This window comes from Phyllostomus hastatus, unplaced genomic scaffold (assembly GCF_019186645.2).
Source record: "Phyllostomus hastatus isolate PE091 unplaced genomic scaffold, TTU_PhHast_1.1 phas_scaffold_760, whole genome shotgun sequence".
Lineage (NCBI taxonomy): Eukaryota > Metazoa > Chordata > Mammalia > Chiroptera > Phyllostomidae > Phyllostomus > Phyllostomus hastatus.
In genome coordinates this window covers 2,893,076-2,905,818 of record NW_025334040.1, presented here as the reverse complement: position 1 = coordinate 2,905,818, position 12,743 = coordinate 2,893,076, and the positions used below count along the sequence as shown (strand labels likewise).

Below are 12,743 nucleotides of genomic sequence, written 5' to 3'. Positions count from 1 at the left end.
TTGTTCCTGCTCTATCTCCAGTGTATAAAGCAGGGCCTGGCATATGTTCAGGCTTCTTAAATATTTACCTTCTGCCTGTCATCAGCATGAGACTCTCAGTTCCATGAGAGCAGACAACAAGTCTGCTTTTGCTTACTGCTTTACACCCAACGCCCGGCACAGGGCCCAGCCCATGTCAGGGGCTCCTCAGCACAAATTCACTGAATGAACGAATAGCCCAACAAACAGCACATGAATGAACCTGGGGCTGAACTACACTCCTGTCCTCTGAATTCCAGTTCTGTATTCGTTTCTCTACTCCCTAAATAAAGTTTCCAGAGAAAAAGGAAAGCCTGCTGAAATGCTCTAAATGTGATGGGAATAGTTGCTTATGGAATTGGGGAAAGGGGCGTGGCGGGGGGGGGAGAAGCTGCTGGGTCCTCTATCAGGCAGTAAGAGGCTGGGCCGAAGGGCAACCTCACCAGGAGGGGCATGTCACTGGGGGTCAACCGGCCCCTCTCTTCAAGCTTCTGTGGTGTGGCACTGGCCCCGTCCCCTTGCAAACCACTGTGCTGGAGGATATTGCTGAAGACCTGCGAAACACAAGAGGTGACTCTCCCACAACCTGCTGGCCCAACAGCTAGGACCTCTGTCCTACAGCCAGGGATGGGTGATCTGAAAACTGCCTTGGACTCTGGAATCGATGCCAGTGCTCCTGTGACACCAGGTGAGACAGTGACCTTCTCTGAGAGCAGGGTCAGAGTGGAAACTGTAAAACAGAGATCATGGGGATATTCTCTCTACAGGATTATGGTGAGGATTAAAAGACAAAGTGTATGTAAAGCCCCGGGATCTTGCAGATATTATCTGACTGGAGAGGCTGGGCAAGTGTATGGTAACATTTAAGATATACATTCAGCAATATATAATATGTTTTTGGATCCCCCCGTAGATGGCATTTATAGGAACTATATTAAAATAAAAGCCAAATCAACAGTGAAGGGAAACAGAGTCGATCATAAAATTATGCAATCTTTAACTGATTATGCTATCCTTAAGTATGATAATGGATAACTGTCCCTCAAAATCCTTCAGGAATTGGTCCTAAGGCCCTGGTGATACCCAAATTCACAGGTGCTCAAGTCTTGTGAATTATTTTATAAGTTCAAGACACCTATATAAAAGGGCATATTTGTATGTAACCTACACATCGTCCCGTTATACTTCAGGGCTGTTCGACCTACAGCCTGTGGGCTGGATGGCTATGAATGTGGCCCAACACATAATCATAAATTTACTTAAAACCTTATGAGATTATTTCTGTGATTACGTGTCACAGTGTATTTAATGTGTGGCCCCAGACAACTCTTCTTCTTCCAGTGTTGCCCAGAGATGCCAGAAGGTGGGACACCCTGGCAAATCATCTCTAAATTACTTATAATACCTATCCAATGCAAATGCTATATAAATAGTGATAATACCGTATGGTTTAAGAAATGACAGCCCTGGCTCAGTAGCTCAGTTGGTCAGAGTGTCATCCCAATATGCCAAGGGTGAGGGATTTGATCCCTGGTCAGAACACAGACAAGAAGCAACCAATGAATGCATGAATAAGTGGAAGAAGAAATTGATGTGGTTTTTTCTTTCTTTCTCTCTCCCCTTCCCTTTCCTTCTCTCTCTGAAAGCAATAAATAAGAAAAAAAATTTTAATGACAAGAAAAAAAGATCTGTACATTTTCAGCACAGAAACAATGATCATAGGCCTATCTATATAACACACATCAGCAATGAAGCATTTAAAAAATTTTTTTGAAGATTTTTTAAAAATGTATTCATTTTTAGAGAGAGGGGAAGGGAGGGAGAGAGGGAAACATCAATGTGTGGTTGTCTCTCACATGGCCCCTATTACAGACCTGTCCTGCAACCCAGGCATGTGCCCTGACAGGGAATCGAACCGGTCACCCCTTGGTTGGCAGACTGGCACTCAATCCACTGAGCCACACCAGCCAGGGCATAAAAAAACATTTTCAATCCATGGTTGATTAAGTCCTCAGATGCAGAACCCATGGACACAGAAGGACAACTGTATTCTAAAAGTTACCATGATGATGGATATCTCTTGGTGTTGAGATAGAATCACAGGGGAATATTTATCTTCCTTTTTCTATTTTTCATACTTTCCAATATTTCACATTGAACATTATTATTTCATAAAATTATTTTAGAAAACTTTAACACTCTTATTTCAGAAGCCTAGCTCTCTTAGAGGGGTAGCCTTAGAGGCTATGGCTATCAGCAAACACAACATGCAAGCCAAGCCCTTTTGCATGAGTACAGTGCCTGACAGCCCTGAGGTTTCAGCCTGCTCAGCAGGGAAAGAGCAGAGTGGAAGTGGTGTGGTGAGGAGCGGGACACAGACCGTCTGGAGGTGGGACCACAAGGGTGTGGGGAGTAAACGTTTATCCCGGGCTCAGGAAAGTCAAGGGGCATTATCAGGTGGGGAAGAGGACTGCTTCCCAAGCTCCCCCTCCTCTGGGCAGGGCTCAGAGCTGGTACCTGAAGGATGGTGGGCATGGTTTCATCCAGGTCATTATAGTAACTTGGCTGCTGGGTAAAGATGTTTCCTGAAAAGAGAAAAGAAAGGTAGGAATTGGGAAAAGAGAGTGGGGGTGGAGAGGATACATTACAAATAGTTGCCAGCATGTTCTGTGACCTTTCTTCCCTTTCCTAAGCCTGCCTGAACTAGAGCAGTCCTGGCCCCAGGCCCTGCTGGCACCAGAGCTTTGGCCCAGCCTAGAAACTTCCCCAGGGTGGGGGAGGGACTTGCTCGGCACAATTTAACCTTATAAGCACCTCTGCCTAGTGAGTTATGTAAAAGACCTGCCCTGGTCAAACCAGCTCTGCCTGACGTCCCGGGGAGTGATCACACTTGGGCACTGTGCCTTGTATGACAGCATTGGCTTTGGAAGTGGGAGTTAGTCATCCAGGAAAATGAGGAGATATGATCTCTTTGCTCAAGAAACCTGGATGCCGAAATCCAGGATTCTTGCCAGGCCACGTCTCCAATAATGTGAAGGGATCTAAGGAAAAATTTCTCTGGAAATTCTTTCACCCTCTGCTTTTGAACATGCCGGTCATACTAATGGATCCCACTCCAAGGTGAGAGGCCTGCGAGGGACCTAAAGACAGATTTACCACCCATTTGCAGTTGTTTCTGTAAAGTGAAGCTCCTCTGTGAGTGTTCACTATTCTCCCAGTGTTGCTGCTGTGAGTGAGGAGGTTAGAGCGTATGGTAACTGGAACAGAAACCAAAGGATCTGACTGCCCAAATGGCGAAGGGAGGGAGGGAGAATCACAGCTAGTGGGGATGTCACATGCAAATGCAAACGCCCTGAGGGGCTAGGGTTCTTCATCCCATTCTAATCCTAGCATTTAAGATTGGCTGACTGTCAGGGTGTTCAGAATTCTAGGTGTCTTCTGTCCTTGGGCAGGTCTGGCCTCGGTTTCTTCATTGAAAACTCTGCAGCCCTCACCCCATCCCAGAAGATTTGTAAATGCAAAAGCCAGATGGCACTGGGTAAGTAAGCAAGTACCTAGGTGGCTGGACTTTCTGTAAACACTTTCCTGGATGCTACTTTTTTCCTTGATTCCAGAAAGCTGAGTTTCATCAACACAATTGCTCAGCACTTCCCATCTCCAGAAGGGTGCTGATCCCTCAGCCTGTGAAGGTACTCCCTGACTGTCTGCACCCACCTCCTACTCCTGACAGGCAAGAAGTGACTGAGCTGTCTCTCCACCAACCTCTCCTCTTCCTCATAAAACCCTCCTATCGGGATCCTCAAGGTCAAGTCAGAACTCCTCACCAAGGCACAAAGGGCCCTGTGAGATCTGGCCTCTGTTGGCATCTCTGGCAACCCTCTCACCATTCCTGGCATCGCACCTCCTCCCTTGCACCGTCCTCATTCTCAGAGAATAAGTCTTGTCCCCTCCTTCTGCATGAAGTGTCCTCCCATAAGGCAGAAGTCGCCTTCTCCAGGTGGTGTCTCCTAACCCAGGCATCAGGAACAGGTCTCCTCCCATAATTTCCAGGGCCACACTGCGGTCCTTTCCACACCCCAACCACCTGGCATGGTGGAAGGCACTCTCTCATAATCCTCCCAATGCTCAAGCCTGAGTAACAGCGATGTTTTAACAAGCATCAAAAGAGATCACATTTCATAATCTACCCTTGGGGACTTTGAAGTTCTTTTCCTTTCCTTTATCTGATTCTGATTATGGTGAAGATCTGACTTTGGATCTCTTAGAGAAATAATTAAAAGGTATGGGACAGCAGTGGCATCCTTGGAAATGTCCCTCCTCGGACTAAAGCGGTCCAGAAACCCAGGGCAAATGGGGAAAGTTGCCAAATAGATCAGTGCAGCGCAGACAGGGCCGAGGCCCAATGTACTCTTGCTTTGGCAAAGCAGCTCCAAGAGAGTCCAACTGAAAGGACCTGCGTTCAAAATTACTTGTTAATTCACAATACCAGCCTTGAGGTTTAAGAAAAGCGGGGTGTAGGGGGAGTAAGGGGCAGGGTAAGGACTGGGCTTCTGCCCAAAGGACCATCAGCCAGGTTCCTTGCTCCCTCCTTCTCTCCTGTGCCTGCAGGCCCATTCTCCACACCCATCCCCAACACACACACACACACACACACACACACACACACACACACACACAATGAATGGATTCCTGATGCCTGGTCCTGCCCTCTTTTCCATTAACCATCCTCTAGAGCCAAAGAATAAGCCAGTATAGGGTTCTCAATATGGGAATGAGGATGTTCTAAAACACCTCAAAATCTATAAGGGGGTATGTTTTTCCAGAGACAAGCTTTTATCTGCTTCTCAAAGGAGTCAGTGATTCAAAACAATTAGAAGTCTTGGCAGCAGGCAGAGCTTTCTCCCTCTACCCTTGCCTGTCTGGATGCGTCATCTCGCCCCCCCCCACCCCCGCCCCCAACAATCCACACAGCCATTCTACACCCAACAGAGCTAACGCTGACCTTGCCTCTACTCACAATGCACTCTGCCACCTCCCAAAGGCCTTTTCTGCAACTGACACCAGTTTTCTCTGGAATCATTAAGACTTCTCTCTTCAGCTGACCTCACTAGCCCTGCTTTATTCCGCCTCCCAGACGTCCTCTTCCACCCCAGCAGCCCAACCAGGCTCTCACCTTCAAAGCCACATGGAGCCACTAGCCTCCTTTGTGGTCTCCTGTCATTGCCCTCTGTACCCATGTGCTGACAGATTAACCTTGTTGCCAGACAGTTCCCCACCCTGCTCCAAGCTCCTAGGGACTGCTATGGTCTCATCACAATAAGAGCTCACACTTATCAAGTGCCTATAACGTGCCAGGCACTGTGCTGAGCACCACCTCACATTTAATCCCCACAACCATCCTATAAGGTGGGTAAGTCACTAGTCTTCCCATTTTTAGATGAGAAAACTGAGCCTTAGAGTGGCTAATTGACAATTAGCTAATTAGAGTGACAATGTGACATAGCTAGGAATAGAGCTGGAGTGTGAATTGGGCAGTTCACCTTGAGAACCTGCCTTTTGAGCCACCAGTAATACCACTCCCCAGAGCCTGGCACTGAGCCCTCCTGATCTGGCCCTTCCCTCATCTCCCAGAATGCTCCACTCTAACTAAACTGGCCTAATAATTGTGTCTTTAACAAAGCAGGCTTGCTTCTTGCTCACTCACACCATCCTCTCAGTCTACATTAAAATTACTAAGGGTCTTTCCCTGGGAAAATAAAATAAATTAACTGATGATCATGCAAGACTTAAATTTCAATGCGAAACCAGGGGTTGTTCCAATAAAAAAGTTGGATATGAAATTTCATATACATTAGCTTGGATATGTTTTTAAGAAACACAGAGAAGAGACTGGAAGGAAATAATCACCAAATGATTGTCTTTAAATACAGGAATTTGGTAACTGCTTTCCTGATTCTTTATATTTAGTATTCTCCCAAAATTTTCTAAATTAACATACATTACCTTTATTATTAGGGAAAAAAAAGGAAGGAAACCATTATAAGGGATCACTCAGCTTTGCAACTGGGCATTTCAAAGACCATGTCCTACAATCTCAAGGTGAAGGAGGCTGACAGCGGTGCCCGGGGTGAGCACCTCTGTGCAGGGCCCAATGCCATGAACTGCAACGGGCTCTGTTCCCTCTGTAGCATCCCAACCAAGCTTCTGTCTCTGACTGAACCTTCCAGCCCACTGCCTCCTGACAGGATCTGCTGCTGACTTCATTTCTTTCACAACCCAGAGTCCTCTCTGAACTCTGCCCCCATCTGTTTTCAGCAACAATGCAAATCATGACATTTCTAGGCAGCCTCAGCATCCCTGAGGCAGGGCGTAGCAAAGAACAAGAGTTCAATGGCCCTGACTGGGTAGCTCAGTTGGTTAAAGCGTCATCCCAACACACCAAGGCTATGGTCCGATCCCTGGTCAAGGCACATATAAGAAGCAATCAATGCATGCATAAATAAGTGGAACAACAAACTGATGTTTCTCTTGCTCTCTCTCTCAAAGCAATTAAAAAAAAAGAATAAGAACTCGACAGTTAGGCCTATGTGACATAAATCCCAGCTTGGCCACTTATTAGTCATGGCCTCTTAGGCAAGTCCTTACATTGTAAACTTAGTTTCCTTATCTGCGGATGTGGAAGATGACGGCATCAGGTCACAGGGCTGCTGTGAGGCCTGGCTGAGATGACACGTGAGGAATGCTCAGCCCCGCAGCAAGCACTCCAATAAAGGTTAGCTATCACCACTGCTGTCACTCTTATCACCAAAGCAAACTCCCGCCTTCTTCAACTGTTTAACACATGGCCTAACACTCAGACTCCAAGATCCTTGAGGAACCACGTGGTACACGTCTTTGTCTCCACTCCCCGTCGCCACCCAGACACTTATTTCAGGGGTGCTATACACATATCTAAGTCATTTCCAAGCACCACCCACCATGGCCACTTGGAATCCCCCTGCACTCATCTAGGTGCCTACCTTTGGAACCTCTAGTTTGGCATGTGGGGGCCATCTCTGTGCACCCCAGGTCCCACGCCCTACGCACCTATCATCTTCTTTAGCAGTGGCGAGTTGCCTTTTCCAAAGAGCACGCAGAGGTCCAGGATCTTTGGGATGTCAAACAGGAAGTTATTGTAGAGGATTTCTCCAAATGCAGAGGGGGAAATGAAGTGATCCTAAGGAACAGTGCCAAGAAAAGATAAGAGACTTTCTGAAAGCAGATGCATTGTAAAGTAATAGCAAACTCACAAGAAACAACCTTTGGGTCCATCAGCAGGGGACTGGATAATTAATAAAGGTCCATCCATACCATGGACACGTCTGAGACTCATATATTGACCTGGAGAAATAGCTGTTCTTCATTTTAATATAAAAAGAAGCAAAAATACATTATGAAACAGTTGGTTGGGGATTCATTCTAAAATATTCATGGATAAATTACCATGATGTCTGGGATAGCTTAAAAATATTCCAAAAAAAAAAAAAAGAAACAAAGAAAAGCTCTGAAAGAGAGAGAAAACTAGATCAGCAAAATGTTGATAATTGTTGAAGTTGGATGATGGGTACATAGGGTTCATTATGCTTTTATGTATATTTGAAAATGTCCATACTAAAAATGTTTTTTTAAAAAAGATCCTATTTTTAAAACAAATACATGCACAGACGCACACCCCTATTTAAAGGGAGAAGGGAAAAAAAGGAAAACCCTAAAGGAATATGCACCTTAAAAGTGGTTATTTTAGGGGGAGGAGATTTTGTAGGTAAACTTCACTATTGACAAATTATTTCTGTAATGTTTGTATTGTTCAGAGACAGCATTATTTTTAAAATCGGGGGGACGGAGTAGAGGTTTTCCAAAAGCATATACAAGTTCCTTTGAAAAATCAGAATCACTGTTTTTATCTTCTGACGCACAAGAAAAGGCAGAGTCACGCGTCATCTGGCAAAGGGCCCTTGGCTCCCATTGATGAAAACAGTGGGTGTAACACAGGCCGACCCAGTGAATTACAGGATAAGGGAGGTGGCACAGATTTCTTCCCCAAAGGTGGGAATAAAGGTGGAGAGGAGACAAAGGGGAAACTGGATACTTCTAGAGCCTTCCTTCCCAGGGACGGAGAGTCCGGCACAGAGGTGTTAGGTATCATTGGCGACCTGTCACGGGATCAGGGACTTACTTTGGATTCCTTGTGAGTGGACATTCGGAGGAAGGTGAGAAAAACGCTTCGATGGAGGCGCTTCTGCATGTCAACAACCTCGGGGGCTGGGGCCACCCACTCATCGAACTTTCTGGGGACATAGTGCAGGTAGGAGTCCAGACACTTCTGCAGGGTCTCATCGAAGATGACCTTAGCCAGGCAACAGAGGAGAGCAAGGATTTGTTACCAAGGCCCCAGGGCTTATGGGTGGACTGCTCAGCGGCTCGTAGCTCATCAGCCCTGGCCGGTGGCAAACACTCCAACCCCAAGGGACTAAGGAGGTATGAATGAGCAAGGGCTAAACACAAGTTTCTAAAATGACACACTAGAAGGCATTGCGTAAACATCATTGAGATTGTGATACAAGACAGAGCAATCCAAACCACAATTTGCTGGTAAGGATCCAGTGAGAAAAGTAGAGAAAAAAGCATCTCCTAGGGGGAGAGAAACAACAACAGCAACCAACCAAACGGCATGTCATGTGCTTTGTCTTAGCATTAATTTTGATAGAATGTTACCTGGCACCAGAATTTATCATGAGGCAAGGCCAGGAGCCAGTCGAGGTCATTGGCTACGAAGGTGGCGCGTTCCAGGTACTCCTCCACTAGGGCGGGAATGTTGTCTTTAGGGGGCGGTTTGTATAACACAAAATACCGGTCTGCCTTCTGCTCAGGGTGCTACGGATCCAAAAACCACGTGTTACCGTGGCAGAGGTTAGTCAGCGAGGGCCCACTTGCCAACCCACAGCAATGACAACACTTGGCTGTTCCAACCGGTGACCCTCCAAGGAGCTTTTAAGCATAAAGAACCAAGTGTCTCTAACAAAGGGGCTTGGTTGCATCCAGGGAACATGAGGCGGGCATTAAAAACCATTTGGAGACTATTTAATGACGGGGGAAAGGTTAAGGAAAGAAAAAGCAGAGTACAAACCTCTCTATTTAGTATAATCAGTTTTTGTTTTTGTTTTTGTTTTTAAGTGTAGATAGATAGATATATTTAACACATTCACCCACTGGAACAGGCTAAAAAAGTGTAGGGGAGACAACACTCCAACACTGATAGTGGTTATCTCTGCTGGGGGGGAGGGATTTTGACTTAAATATACTTTCCAATTAAAAAAAAATAAACGTGTATTACTTTAAAAATTATTTTTAATTATACAAGTGAAATGTCTTTTCTTTAAAAAATTTACAACACTACAGAGGTGAGCCGCCGGGACCGTACCCGTCCCCATGCCCTCGTACCCGGTGAGGGCCCTCGCAGACCTTTTCAAGGCATTTACATTCCAGTATACGCATACGAAGTATTTGTTTAGATGTGTTCATCTTTCTCACAACAATAGTATCATTCTGTATGTATCATGCTTTAACCGTTTAATAATAATAAAATACCTCAGTAATTTTTTTAAGAAAGGATGCTGTAATCAAGTAATTGTAGGTGTTGGCTTAAAATCACAAGTTCTCCCTTCCAGCTCCTACCTTGTCGTGAACAAACCTTACTTTGTTCACCGTAAAGAAGAGACGATGAGCTCAGTTTTCTCCTCTGACTACATAAGGGCTGCTTTCTCCAGGGGAAATGGTAATAGGAGGAAGGCCAGGTAACATCTCAGCTGTTATCAACCACGGTCCGCCCGCTTCCAGGTGTGTCAGTCCAGGGGGACAGGAAAATCACGACTGATTGTCAGTCTCCTTGAGAGCCACCTAGGCCTTCCCCTGGCTAATGCAAGTTTTCAAACTGTGGAGTCTGGGTTCCACAAGCATTCCTCGGGGGCCACCCATTGGGTGGGTCTACGGGATCCTTCCCACTTAAATGAGAACTTATACAGTGGGGTTCCAGGTATAAACCTTTTGAAAAAGGAATCCTGCTGACTGAAGCAAGTTCAAAACCACTCTCCAGGGCCTAAATTCATACTCCTTGGTTTCTAAGCTCTACTGCCACTGTGTTGACACCTCACCTCTCAAGTTGCTTACCAAGCCCGGCTACTCACCCATCATCCTCCGTCCTCCGCTCTGAAACAGAAACACACCCCACCACCCCTAGATTCTACGTTCCTTGCAATCCTACAAACTGACGGGCACCCTGCTGTGCCAGGTGTGGTGGGGCCCGAGAAGAGAAGCATCTGCGTGCGCACAGACACCATGCTCCAGAGGGGAAGATGCATATCTAAGCCATCAAGTGAGCATACCACAGAGGAAGGGACAGCTCAAACCTGGCAGAGGGACGGAGGGAGAACAGCAGGGGATTAGCTCTGCCTGGAGGGCAAGGGCCGCCTAGCTTCCCAGAGCCAGCAGCATCCGAGCTGGCCTTGGAGAATAATAATTTTTGAATGAAGAAACTGTGTTTTTTCAGAGGTATAAAAATGGGCCATTAAAAAAGAAGGGACAATTTGCACTGGGTGGTAGGAGATGGATTTGGAGGGACAGAACACTGAAATAATGATAATAAAACCCACCGCTTACGGAGGACCTGCCCCGCACCAGCTGGGAGTAGGTATGTCCCAGGGCCTTTCTTTTTTATCTATGACAACAACTTAAAAGAGAGATCATATTCTTTTTTGCCTTTTTTTTTTTTTTTTCAGAGGAAGAAACAAAGACTCAGCAAGCTTCAGGAACTGCGCCAAGGTCACAGGGCTAAGGAGGCAACTGGGGCAGGATATGAACCAAAGCTTATACTGCAGACCTACTAAATGACCTATGGTATGTCCATGCCATCCTGGTCTCACTGCTAGTCCTTTTGATCCCAGCCCTGACCTCACCTCCCCCAGGAAGTCTCCCCAACTCCTACCCCTGACTAGATGAGAGTTTTACCTGGGCTCCCCCAGCACCTGCACTCTGTGCATCCCTGACTATAGCACTTGAACTGCATCAAAAGTGCTTTCAGATCAGTAGTTACAGTGGATGGGGAGAGAGGAAGGGACAAATTATAAAGGCACAAATAAACTTTTGGTTGAAATGTTCAATATCTTGATCATGGTGATGGCTTCGTGGGTGTATAAAGATGTCAAAACTAATCAAATGGTATACTTTAAATGTGTACAGTTTATTTCTCTTCAATGATACCCTAATAAAGTTATATACAAAGGGAGAGCCCACCTAGTCTGCCTCCCCTGATAGACTGTAGGTCTCTGAAGGGAGTCTGAGCCTCACTCACCACATTCCCAGTCCCTAGAATAGTGCCTGGCATCCAGCAGACTCTCCGTATACATTTGTTGGTTAGGAAAAAGAATGAATAGAAGTATTAGGAGACCAGATACTGCCAAGGTCTTTGAAGAATTCTGAATGCCAAGCTCGAGAGTAGGGACTTCATTTAGTAGGTAATGGGGGCCATGGAAGATTTCAGAGCAGGTAGCAGCAGGCCTCACCCTTTAAACCTGCTCTGGGTCCCCCCATGAAGCCTTCTGAACATTCTCTGCCTATCAAACTTCTGTTTATCTTGATAAGAACCCATTTTGCCCTGTTCTCCAAATGTTTCACTTAAATGAGTCTTGTCTTCCTCAAAAGTTCATTCACCCATTCTGGCCCAAGACTTTATTTATTTTCGATCTTCAATAGCACCCAGTATACATTGTGCACCCAGTAACTACTCAACAAACACTAGCTTCACCCATCACCCTGCAAAGGCAGCACAGTGGCTGACCCTTGGCTAGAGATCCTCTTGTCCCAAGTTCAGACTAAAGAGAAAAATACAGGGCGAGTACAAACCTCAGGACAATCTCCCAGGAGCTTCCAGTGGCCAGCAGGGTAACCCTTTCAGCATGGCTAACAAGACTGCTCCTCCATCAGGCGGCTGTCTCCCTCAGCTCACCCCGCTTGCCATCCTACTCCCAGGGAATGTTTCTGTCACTGTCACTGTTATCATCACCAATATTATTGAGTGCTTACTGTGTCATAAGCATAGTGCTAATCCAGACACCTCATCCAATCCTTGTAGCCACTGCACAAAACTGGTTCCATTATTACCCTTTTTAGATCCCGAAATACGGGGAGGTTGTGTAAGTTGCCCGAAGTCACACAGCCAATTTGAGTGTGAAATTTAACTCAAAGCCTGTGGGATACTGTTTCTACCTCAAGTGACTGGTGGTTGGTATAGGAGTCAGGACCTCAAAAAACGGCATACGTGGGTCCAGGTCCACCCTCTTCCCATTGCTCTCCCTGGCTACTGCTTATTCAACTTTCAATTCCTAGTTCAGGATCCCCCTCCTTCAGAAAGCCTTCCCTGGCTGCACATGCCCTCCCATTACTCCTGAGACCTCCCTGCCTCCACACACCCCTTCAATCTGGATCAGCAGCCCAGAACCTCTGCTCATACAAGGAGCCCGCAGGACTTCCTTCTATCACAACCCTGATTACACTGTAGAGAAGCTACCGGTTTGTTTTCTTCTCAGACCACCGGCTGCTCAAGGGCAGGAATGACGTCTTTTCTCTTTGTAACCCCAGTGCCTGTCACAATGACTGGCTGGGGTCCTTAACTCTTTGAATGAATTCTTTCT

The 12,743-nt window shown here is 46.2% G+C and overlaps 1 protein-coding gene and 1 long non-coding RNA gene across 5 annotated transcripts in view; one reads left to right on the top strand and one right to left on the bottom strand.

The window, feature by feature from the left end:
* Positions 1-12,743, bottom strand: part of ASCC2 (activating signal cointegrator 1 complex subunit 2) — a 37,459-nt gene that overhangs the window by 18,770 nt on the left and 5,946 nt on the right. For 3 of the 4 annotated variants that reach the window (XM_045826825.1, XM_045826829.1, XM_045826827.1), the window contains 5 exons: positions 8,773-8,931; positions 8,234-8,404; positions 7,105-7,234; positions 2,536-2,603; positions 462-572 (listed from right to left, as the gene is read on the bottom strand). In XM_045826825.1, the coding sequence (XP_045682781.1) occupies positions 462-572; positions 2,536-2,603; positions 7,105-7,234; positions 8,234-8,404; positions 8,773-8,931 (639 nt within the window). The remainder of the gene's footprint in view (positions 1-461; positions 573-2,535; positions 2,604-7,104; positions 7,235-8,233; positions 8,405-8,772; positions 8,932-12,743) is intronic. The other variant, XM_045826828.1, reaches the window with a different exon arrangement.
* On the top strand, positions 2,928-11,178 carry LOC123810956. Its single transcript, XR_006784325.1, has 3 exons — positions 2,928-3,138; positions 3,471-3,556; positions 10,833-11,178. It is a non-coding gene; the product is annotated as an uncharacterized LOC123810956 (long non-coding RNA).